The sequence below is a fragment of the Narcine bancroftii genome, chromosome 14 (genome assembly GCF_036971445.1).
Source record: "Narcine bancroftii isolate sNarBan1 chromosome 14, sNarBan1.hap1, whole genome shotgun sequence".
NCBI classification, from domain to species: Eukaryota; Metazoa; Chordata; class Chondrichthyes; order Torpediniformes; family Narcinidae; genus Narcine; species Narcine bancroftii.
Window position 1 is genome coordinate 3,798,145 of NC_091482.1, and position 12,183 is coordinate 3,810,327.

Consider the following 12,183-nt stretch of genomic DNA (forward strand, 5'->3'; position numbering starts at 1 on the left):
CAGGTCAGGGGATGCAGAAAGGTTGGTCTGAGATCAGTTGGAGTCCTCTACAAGGAGGACACAAGAGGTTGAAATGCAATTTAGGGCGGGAAAGTGGTTAAAGAAGTTTTTCTCAACTAAATGAAGGGACAGGGAGTGTACTCACTGGGAAAGGAGAGAATGTGAAGATTACATTGGTTAGAAAGGGAAGAAGGATTCATGGATAGCCAAGTACAAGCTTGATATGCTGAGAGATGTGGAACAAAAGCATCTGGCCCATGGCAAACTGGTATAACAATTTTGTGATTGGAAATTAGGATTTTAAGCAAATGGAAGGCTTGGCAAGATTTTAGAAAAATTAATTGATTGAGAAAACTTGTTGAGGTGTCAAATATTTCAATGATGAAACCAGATGTGGATTTTAGAAAATGGGCTCAGAATCTGGCAGCAGCCCAGGGTGTGCATTCTAGGCTGGAGAATGCTGACCCTAACCATTGTCCCAGGCAAGGGGATGGGATTGGGAACAAACAGAGAACAGGGTACAATGGAGTACTCTGGGTCAGGTCCATCAGAAAACTCTGAGTCAGGCCCTAACAATAACAACAGTTGTGCAACTGAAGTTGTAGACTTAATGGTCAGGCAATGACTGACGACCAAGAGAAGCATCCACTGCTTGAGGGTAATCTTCACCATGACGACATACGGGGAGGGAGAAGCACAGGCCAGGGGGTGATAATGTGACCTCCACAAGCCCCAAATTACATTGAAGGGTAAAAAAGCAAGTGGGGTCCCCATTATTGGGAATTCAGTCAACTGGCAGTCTTAAGCAAAAGGCAAAAAAAAATGCTGAAAATAAATTGGTAAAAAAAATACGGAGGTTTAAAATTGGCACACCCTAACGATCAGGTCCCAAAGAACAAGCAATCTTAAGCATCTGCAAAATTCACTTATCTGGCATCTATCAATCCCCATAGGTGCCAAATATCAGGGGATTTACTATGTGTGTGTATATGTTTAAAATACTAGAAGACCATGGGGAAATACTTCAAATTCAGTGCAAGATATTTATTGAAATACCTTTGGCTCTGGGCAGATTGGAAACAGTTTTACCCAGAGGGAGAAACTTTAAAAACCTGTGGCTTTAGAACATTCCTCATTATAATACAAAATTATTCAATAAAAAAAGAAGAGGATTTGGAGGAATTATCCTAGATGACTACCTATGAAGTTACATTACTTGGTTGTTGAGATTGTCCTCAGTTAGATTTCAAATTTATTGTCAGAGTACATACATGCCATCCCATCCAACCCAGAGATTCTTTCTCTGCAGGTGAGGCAGAATGACCACTTATTACTGCAAACAAAAAAACTGTACACAGGTAGATAATAAAGAAACCGTATACAGATACCGAATGTAAAAAAAAGTACACAAGTCCTTAAAGGAGTCCCTGATTGAGTTGGTTGTTGAGGAATCTGATGGTGGAGGTTCCTGAACCTGGTGGTGTGAATCTTGTGGCATCGATACCTCTTTCCTGATGACAGCAGCGAGAACAGAGCATGCGCTGAGAGTTGTGGATCCTTGATCGCTGCTGTTCTCCAACAGCTATGCTCCCTGTAGATGTTCTCAATAGTGGGGAGGGTTTTACCTGTGATGTCCTGGGCTGCGTCCACTACCTTTTGGAGGGCTTTACCCTCAAGGGTATTGATGTCCTCATACCAGTCAGCACACTTTCCACCACATTTCTGCAGATATTTGTCAGTGTTCCTGGTGTCCTACTGAACCTCAAACTCCTGAGGAAGTAGAATTGCTGAAGTGCTTTCTTCAAGATGCCATTTATTGATTTATTCATTTACTGATCAGTTCTGCACAATGGCACATTTGAAATGTTGTCATCTGCTCTGAATATAATGCCCTAAATTCACCCCTCATTGGGAGAGGCCACTGTTAATAGTCCCTTGTAAATGTGACCCAATGCCTCTACAGTATGCTCACAAAAGGCCTCAACTTATTTTTACAGCCATGGCTGGCTTTATATATTGGTCCCAGAGGTGAAATGGCAATATAATAAGAGATACAAAATATATATATTTAAATCCATTTCGAAACCAATGATAAAACAAACAGTCTCACAAGCATGTGCTTGTCCAACAACCACCCTGGGAAGAAGTCCAAACACTGGAGATAAAGTCAAAGTTGAAAGATGGAGAGTATTTCATACTATAATTTATACTTGTCGACAGGATATACATTGATGAGCAAGGGTTTGTACAAAGGAAGCCCTTTTATGGGTGAAGCTTGTTTTTATTCTCTGATAGGTTTGACTCTGGCCAAACTTATCAGATCAGATACTATTTATTGTCATGTAATGAAACAGAAAAGCGATATTACACAAAATTGCCTTTAGTCTGTCAAAATGCAAAGAATCACCATTAGCATTGCCTGGCGCCACTTACTGTCAGAGAATGAGAAGCAAAAGAGCTCCCCCACAGTCACTGAGTATCCACGGATTTACCTCCCTTGACCTCTGCAGCCACACAAGACTCCAGTTCAGCTTGAAGCATCAGAAACCTGAGCAGATCATGATACACTCCAACTGATTGCCTCATTCAGATTTCTTCCCCTTAATACACAGAAGGAAGCCAATTCACCTCCAGAACCCATCTTCCATTATTCAATTTGATCATCATCAGTCAATACTTTAATCTCCCCTTTTTATCTCCCTCATTGCAGTCTCGGTTAAAACATTGATACAATTTTTTATTCCCATTTTCATTCCATAATAGGGTAGCATCAAGGATAGAGAGTAAAACGATCTGCTTCATGGATTCAAGGTCACTGGTGTAATGGGCAATCAGATTAGATTGTTGGTGACTTTCCACTATGAATTTGATCAAAGTTTCTCAGAACTCCAATCTGTATCATTTGCCAAAAAGCAATTTATATATTTCAGTTTAAAAAAAATTCTTCATGTTGTGGCTATCACTGATAGGCAGTCATTTATTGCCCATCCCTGATGATCCTTGAAAAGGTAGTGGTGAGCCATCCTCTTGAATGGTTGTAGTCCCGCTGGTGAAGATACTCCCACCATGCCTTTGGGAGGGAGTTTGAAGGACTTCCAAGTCACGATTGTGTAAGGTTGTGGAGAGGTCTCCTTACACCTTTTTCTCCTTGGCAGCAGAGATCACAGGTTAAATTTAAACATACGGCAGAGAAACAGGTCCTTTCAGCCCATGAGCCTGTGTTGTTCATTTGACTTACAACCCCAGTACATTTGGAAGAGTGGGAGGAAATCGGAGCATCTGGAGGAAACCCACACAGGCATGGGGAGAGAGAGAACAAACTCCTTATAGACAGTGTCGGATTTGAACCTCAGTCCCTGTCGTTGGTGCTGTAACAGCGTTGAGCCAACTGCTATGCTAACCATGCCACCCTTAAGGAAGTGAAGTTAGAGCACTACAGGTGAGTAGTGCACTGCTTTGTCCTGAAAACTGTTGAGCTCCTGAGAATTCTTTGAACTGCACTTATCCAGGCAAGTGGAGAGTGCCCCATCTCTGTCATGACTAGTGCCTTGTAGGTGGTGGGAAATATTTGTCATGTCAGGAGGTGAGGCACCTCCAACAGCTTCTGACCCACTCTCCTCGACACGATGATCCAGATAAGCTCATGGTCAAATGGTGACTGCCGCAAATGGGAGCAGTTACACCATTAAATATTGAATGGGTAAGTGATTTGGACCTTCCTGAATGACATGGTCATTGTCTAGAATTTCTGTGGTGCATTGTTTCCTGCTACTAATGAGCCTGAATGTTGTCTAGGACTGAGGAGGGATTGAGCATTCTACAATCATTACTGGAGAAACAATCAAAGGATCTTGTCAATGAGATTTCATCAACCATTCTATTCATTGATCACAGAATGTTTAAAACGTTAGCCTATTGCCATTGGAATTGGAATTATTGTTTTACACAATAGACTAAAGAGATCCATTCACTTCCAGAGCATAGAAAACATCAAAGTTTATCTCCATGAAAAGGAACTTTGGAAGAAATTTCATGAAGCTGGGACAGAAATGATCATCACCAAGGCTGGAAGGTGGGTTTGTTAAATCGGGAAGAACCGCGCCTTTCACACAAATTAATTTTAAGTGTTTAATTTTTAACAGCATTTATTATTTTGCTGCTGTCTTGCTGCTATGCTATGTATGCAATTGAGCTGCTACTTTCTCTAAATCAAGGGGGGGGAGGGTGGAGGGAGACTTTTTTGGTTGTGGGCCACATACAAGAAAATATAAGGAGTCACAGCCAAACAATATTAAACCCAGCAGTTTTTAACCATTTACACTGCAAGAAAAATCTGCTTTTAGATCAAAGGTATTTTTTAAACTGAGGTAAACGTTTTAATCAATGAGGAACATTTCAATGGTCAGTCTAGTAGTTGTTCAAAAATGGTAGCGGCATCTAGTGTTGAAACAAAGAAGTGCAATGTACATGCAGTGCAATTTATTGTTAAAGACTAGGTTTTAACGGGCGCTTAGAAACGGCCAATGGGCTGCAGTGGACCCGCGGCCTGTAGTTTGGCCACCCCTGGCCTAAATTAATCTCCAAAAAGCTCCAGCTGTGACTTGAGAATTATTTTTGTGTGTAGTTATGATCCAAATGTGCTACCTGAAGGGGTGATGGAAGTAGGTTTGATTAATATTCTGAAGGAATTGGATAAATACTTTAAAATGGAAACATTAGTAGCAACTGTGGGCAAAAAGCAGGCAAGTGGGTTTAAATGGAAAACTCTTTCAAAGGGCTAAAAGGTTTCCATGTGTGCCTTTAGGATTCTGCAATCTTAAAATAATAAATCTTTAACACTTACGAATATTATTTGTGTCATAGAGTAGCTTGTACAAAACATACATTACTTAAAAGAATAAAAAACAGCAATCAAAATTTTTTGGACACATCATGTGAAGAGATGCATTAGAACATTTAGTTACAGCGGGAAAGCTGGAAGGAAAAAGAAGCCGAGGCAGATAGAAAATTAAAATGATAGATGGATTAACATCATGGTTAGAAACCGGGGAGGCAACAGCTACAATTTGAGGGTCAGAGACCACGACGGATGGAGAGACACGATTGCCTGCGCCAAACGACAAGTCACCTGAACTGAAGAATAGCTTAGTTTAAGTGCAAGATCAATGGAACTAAACCCCTCTCTAGATATTTACATAAATTGTAAAGTGCAACATTTCCCATCATGTGGGCACAAAGTGTTGAAATTTTACAGGTCTGTCAAGCATCCTGCCTCTGTTTTGTATGATAAGTATTGATATGACTCTCTCCAAAGGTAAAGCTGCTTTCAGTGAGCATTTAAATTGTTCCCACTCCAATCACTTCTAATCTTGAGGAACAATACCTCATCTTTCATCTGGGCTCATTGTAGCCAGCAAGGCTCGGTCATTAATTTTTCAATGTCAGAAAACCTACTCTTTCTTCCCGTTTGAATCAGGAGTGGTTGTCTGTACGTGCCATTCTTCTCCCTCATTTTTCTCTCAGTTGGACAGCATGGCCTGCTCAAGGAGTCCCAATTGCCCTGAGTGTACCACATCATCCAAACTTCACATTAGCTGCACACTGGCCGTAGATATAGGAGCAGAAGGATGTATTTGGCCCATCGAGAATGAGCTGATCCATTCTCCCACTCAGCCCAACTCTCCTGCCTTCTCCCCATAACCTTTGATACCCTGGCTATTTAGATACCTATTAAACTCTGCCTTAAATACACCCAACGACAGGGCCTCTATAGCTGCCCGTGGCCACTCTCTGGCAAAGGAAGTTCCTCCGTATTTAAATGGGCACCCTTCTGTCCTGAGGTTGTGCTCTTGTCCTAGACTCCCCTACCTTGCATGGACTGAATAAGATTAATCTCCACTTTAAAATTTTAAATAAAGTATTTTAAAAAAGTAATCTCCGCTCACTGGCAGTCGATCATTTAATTCAGTTCCTGACACTCTCAGTTCTACCTCACATTGCCTTCCTCCACTTTCTTTGATACTTAGACTAACTTCCTCTCTCTCTTTCTTAGTTCTGATGCAGGGTCTTTGATCTGGTTAAGTGGTTTCTCCATTCCCAGATTCTACTTGACCACCGAGTTCTCCCAGCACTCTGGTCTTGGTTCAGATTCCAGTATCTGCAGTTTTACCGTTGACCTACTAATTATCCCTAGCAGTTTCCCGTTCTCTACCTCTGTGGGGTCACTATCTATCATTGATTGAATCAGAATTTATTGTCATGAACAGGTCATGAAATTTGTTGTTTTGTGGCAGCCTCACAGTGCAAACGCTCATATAAACCACCTTACAAAAATAAATAAAAATAGGGCAAGAAAAAGTCAAAGTGAGGCAGTGCCTGCACTTCATTATTCGTTCAGGAATCTGATGGCAGCGGGGAAGAAGCTGTCCTTGTGCCACTGAGTGCTCGTCTTCAGGTTCATGTACACTTTTCCTGATGGTAGCAGTGAAGAGGGCATGACCTGGGTGGTGGGGATCCTGGAGGATAGAGGCTGCTTTCTGAAGACACTTGTAGATGTCCTCGATGGTGTAAAGACTGGTGCTCGTGATGTCGCAGGCCCCTTTAACAGCCCTCTGGAGTTTTTTCTTGTCCTGAGATTGCCACTCATGGTTCAACTTATCTCCTGACCTTCCAAGCTAAGATCATCCTTCAATGTCAGAATTATATCGTCATTTATTATTATCTGTCCTTTTGAAATGTCAAAATCCCTTGAATATTTAGTTCCAAATTTATTAATTATACAATCACATCTCTGTAATTTATTATCATAATTTATGTTACTTATAGAACTGCTGGACATCCCAAAACATTTGCAGGTTAATGACGTATTTTGATGATTGTCTCCTGAAAGATAAGAAAACCTGGGAACCAATTTGCCAACAGCTATCTCCAGTAGACAGCAACAAGATTCAAAGCTAATGGGCTGTACTTTATTCTCATCAGCTACAGAATGTATGGCCAAAACACTGAGGGAACTCTGCTTTCTCCAAACACTGATGAAAGACTGTTTTTAACTACCTGAATACAGCCACAGTTTACCATCTTGACCAAATCATTTCACCTCTGATAGTAAAACGCAAAAGTGGAGGGCATTCTCCAGTGGATGGCATTAACATCAACTTCCCCGTTTTCTACTAACCTACTCACCCTTCTCCTTCCCGATCTTCTTCCCCTCAGCTCTCCACTCTCTTCCCTCTCTATTCACCTAGCCATTCCTCCTCCCCCTGCTTACTGCTGTGCCTTCCCTCCCTTCTCCACATATTACCCCCTGACTTTGGGACCATGCTTCTTCCCCACCCCTCCTCAGAGGCCTGTCGACATTTTTCCATACCTTGATGAAGGGCTCAAGCCCAAACATCAGTTATCTTTGCTACATAAAGTACGTTGTTTGACCTGCTGGTTGTGTTTCTTCAGCTTTGTCTTTTTACTTTCATCTCTGATAGTTCAATGTTCCCTCTGGCCGCACTGTCACCCATGACCAGAGAGTCCTATCACACAGTCAAAAAACAAGTACAAGCTTTAAATGTTCTTCCTGAAGCCAAATTATTGTATAGAATCGTTAGATCAATTTTTTGAGAATGCAGGTTGCATTACAGGTTTCAGTCACAGTCAATTAAGTTTCAATGTTAACTTGTTTGGTTGATGTATCTCACAATTCTCATGTTTCAGATTGGTCTCTCTGGATTGAAGTCCATAACCTGACTTCTACCATTTATGATTTGCTTCATCTCATCTCTTACTTATAGCAAAGCATCAAAGCAAAGGATTTTCTGCACATCCAGTCCTATGATGTAATTTCTAGCGATTTGGAAAGAAACACGCAAGTCTGCAGATTGTAGTAAAGACACAGAAATGCTGGAGGAACTCAGCGGGTCTCGCAGCGTCCACAGGAGGTGATACCTTGAAGAAGGGCTCAGGCCCAAAATGTCAGTAATTTATCAAGAGGTAAAGATATCTTCTTCAAGGTGTCACCTCCTGTGGACGCTGCGAGACCCGCTGAGTTCCTCCAGCATTTCTGTGTCTTTTCCCGTCATTTAGAAAATCAGCTGTAAAGAAGAAATATTATATCCATCTCTGGACCTCTCACTGCTTCTGAATTTCTTGTTGAGATAAACCACACAAGATTTGAAATGGGAGTGTGGAGTTTGGCATGCTCATGGTTTTGTCAATCAGCAGCACTTGGCCAAGGTTAATTTTCAAATCTATTTTCTGCTCAACTATCTGCCATATGGAATTACAACATAGGTATCTAAAATTAGTAATTATGGCTTGTTGCATCATGAAAAATAATTCATAGATTACTGTTTGGGTTTTTTTTCAACAGCAGGACTAAGTCCCCTCCTTGAAATCTCTTCAGTTCATTGATATCCCTTAATCAGCGTGAAAAAAGTCGCAAACAGTTCATGGATGAGCATTGTATTGTTTCTGCCAGTTTCACTGTGATTAACACCAAGTGCAAAATCCATTGCATTGCTTTGCAGAATCCAACACTGGTATGTTTGGAAATACATTTGCACTGTTCAATTTACTGAGTTCCTGTCAATTTTGTAGTTCGTACAACTCAATGAAATCACTTCAGAGGCAAAGAAATGGTTTCATTATATAAACCGTCCTTGGAGCTGCTCAGGTGTTAGCATTTAGGAGGAAATGAGTTGTGTCTCCAGACTATTGCAGCTTAGTTAAGTTTGTAAGATGTTTTGTCACGGGATGAAAGGTCGTCAATCTGAATGTTAAATCTATTCCTTCATTTCACAGATGCTGTCAGGCCTGCTAGGTTTTTCCAGCATTTTTCATTTTTAGTTGACACAAATTTAAAAATATTTTAAGTTGGAACTCTGTGTACATTACAAAGTGTTCTGTTCAAAACAAAGTTACCTTTACATACTAGGTAAAGACATATTTCCATGGGCTCAGATGGCTCATGCCTCAGGCTCAATGACCCTTCATCTTTCTCTGAGCCACTTTCAACACTAACCAAGAAGCTCATTGAAAAAGGGAAGAAATTCTAAACTGAAATGATCTCAAAAGATATCTCAAGAATAATTCAGGAAAGAAAAAGAACGCAGTCCATCCTCACAGACGCGAGAAGGCTTATTAGATACTGGAGTTCACCGCATGAGGTCACCAAACTCATCGGCATTTTGTCCACATTTACGAGCAAAGGTGGAAGCGTTGGAACCATTGGAGTTTCATACTGTAACTTTTCAAGGAATTCACCATAGGCCTGTTTATTTGACGTGCACCATAACTGGATTGAGTCAGGCCAGACATTTCTTTGAAAAATGATCTAGGTATTAGTCTTTTGTGTCAGATGTTGTAACCAAGTTGTTATTAAACAGTGAGCACGATTTTGATGCAAACAGCCTGTCAGCTTAACCCAAACCAAATGCACATGCTGATTTCCTTTTGCCTGACACAATCCTTTTATGATCTTCAGTGACAAGGTAAAGGCCTCTAATACTTCACTCTTCCTTTCATTATTGGGACCAAATTACTCTGTCCTCGGATGCTCCTCAACAACAACTGTCAATGGCCACGCAGTTAGTGACGCTTCAACGCTAAAGCTTGCTCGCCAAGTGTGATTTAAATGAGGTTTGATCCTCTTAGGACTTGCATTGTTTCTAGCACCCAGCAAAGCAGTACTGTGGACCAACTTATGAACATCTAGAAATAGACAAGGAATCTCTCTTTTGGATGATTGGAGTGGGCCAACCTTGCCCCCGCTTGGTCTCTTGACCCTTGTCTCACCAAAACGAAATCTCTTTTAAAATAACCCTTCACACGAGGCCCTTTGGGGACATTTTAAGATGTTCAGAGATCATAAAATGCACCCCACATCTGCAAAGTGCAAATGAGATAATTAGGCTGAGATTTCGACGGTCGGGGGATCAAGATCAATGAAAATGAGCTGCGCGGAGACGAAGTTGAGGTGGGGGGTTGGGGGGACCTGGCCGGGCTGGAGAGGCACCTTCTGCTCCCGCCTCTTCTCTGCTTCTGGTTGAGGTCACGATTGACTTGGGCATTTTCAACCCCATTGAGAAGCTTAGAAACAGAAAGGACGGGCGCACACACGAAGCTGGTGACTTTTCTTCATTCAGAAGATGACCTTTGCTCTTGGACAATTTCGACTGCAATGTAGCCCATGAGCTAGAAAGGCCACCGGCAGAAGCATCACGGAGATGCATCGCAACCCAGTGGTTTCGTTCGATGAAAGTTGGTGCTGGCTCGACGGGCCGAAGGGCCTACTCCAGCTCCTATTGTCTATTGTACTTTCTTTTAGGTCAGAGGAAAATTGAATAATAAATTTGAACCAAGAGAACAAATTTCCTCTCAAATTGTTAAAAACAGTTTACAAAAGTCCCCCGAGAGTTCAGAACGAAGGGGAATCGGTGATCACTTTCCCAACAAGATGCTTCAAAGAAATAAAGGCGACTCTGATAACAACACATGCCTGTCCCTTCGCAGTTGGCGAATAAGATTTACTATGTGCCGTTAAAATGTCTCGGAGATGAATGAGAAACAGGGCAAAACTCAGAAGGATAAAAGGCGGGATTAGATGACCAAACTTGGAAATAAACTTCACTGTTATCGAGGAAGGTAAAAGCGGAAAGAAGGACCAAGCAGTGGAGTTGCGGGGCAGAGAGGCAGCCGTGGCCATTGTGGGAATGTGAAACGATACAACCCGCAAAGTCAGAGGGCAGATGCAGCCCCGGGCATCGCCACACCTGCTTTTGTTTGTTCCTTGGCCCAAGCGAACGCTGCCGGATCCCCCACCCAACGAGACGGCAGAGGTGCAGAGCCTGGGAACCCCCTGCCTCCATGGACCTTGTATTGAGAGTAGTGAACTCAGCAGGTCCCGCAGCCTCAAGAGGAGAGATGACTGACTTTTAGAGCCTGAGCCCGTCTTCAAGGTACAAACAAAAAGCGGGCGGCCACATCTTCATGAAGGACCAGAGAGAAAGTGGGAAGAATAGAAGGGGAGGAGTTCACACCCAACAGTTAAAAGGTGTTCATGGCATTTGAGAAGAGGAAAGGGGAGAAGTGAAGTGAGTTCATTGAGGAATCTGATGGCAGCAGGGAAGAAGCTATCCTTATGCCACCGAGTGCTGGTCTTCAGGCTCCTCTCTATCTTTTTCCCGATGGTAGCAGAGTGAAGGGGGCCTGGGTGGTGGGGGACCCCATCTCTTGTAGATGTCATGGATGGAGTGAAGGCCTGCTGCCTGTGATGTTACTGGCCAAGTTAACAACTCTCTGGAGTTTTTTTCTCTCCTGTCCTGAGCATTGGCACCTCCGTACCAGACAATGATGGGACCAGACAGAATACTCTCCCCACAATATACCTGTGCAAATCTCACCAGATTTGAGGTCTTGAACTTCAAACATCTTTTCCTTGGATGGCCAAGCAAAAAGAACATGAATTTTATCTGATTTGTCTTCCTTTCATTGAGGTCTGGTTCTTAAGTTTTGGATGCAGGTGACATAATTCAGAGTCTAATCATGGATCTTTATTGCCAGAGGTCCATGTTGTATATTGGTAAGGTGAGAATGTGTTTTTTGTAGACATTTAATATAAAGTTGATTATCTTCAATGAAGAATTCAATGATGATTTGGATTCCTCAATTGTAAGCATCACCTGGACACTGCAGCTCACTATTTGATGTTGGGACACCTCCGTGGCTGGAATGGAAGTGAGGCAGGCTGAATGGACTGTCATTTGTCCTGTTGATTAGCCTACAGCTTTTTGGGAAGCTCTTTGGAGGTGAGGTGCAGCAGTGTGGTGAGAAAGGTTTTAAAAAGTGTGGTGGTTCTGACCCAGCCCCTGTATCGTGCAGGCACGCACACATAAATAAAAAGAAATCATGCTGACGTGAGCATGGGCAGAGACTCAGAACCAATTGGCTCTGATTCTACCCTCTCAAATCTTTCAACATTTGGAACATCCTAATCTTCGACAATGAACATGTCAAGTTTAAGCAACCTGGCTTCAGTCATTTATCCTCTCAGATCCGGTATTATTCTGTTGAATCAGTGCTGATAGTCCTTTGAGGCCAATATATTCTTCCTTGGGTTCCATATCTCTCGGCTCCATATCTCTGAAACACCACTTCCTCCCCTTTGTAGCCCCGTCCTCTCATGAATCCATT

General features: G+C 42.2%; 1 protein-coding gene across 4 annotated transcripts in view; it reads left to right on the plus strand.

Annotated features, from left to right (window-relative positions):
• tbx4 (T-box transcription factor 4) overlaps positions 1–12,183 on the plus strand; it is a 158,622-nt gene that overhangs the window by 83,983 nt on the left and 62,456 nt on the right. For 3 of the 4 annotated variants that reach the window (XM_069911460.1, XM_069911457.1, XM_069911458.1), the window contains exon 3: positions 3,978–4,072. In XM_069911460.1, the coding sequence (XP_069767561.1) occupies positions 3,978–4,072 (95 nt within the window). Of the gene's footprint in view, positions 1–33; positions 269–3,977; positions 4,073–12,183 lie in introns of those variants that run through there. The other variant, XM_069911459.1, reaches the window with a different exon arrangement.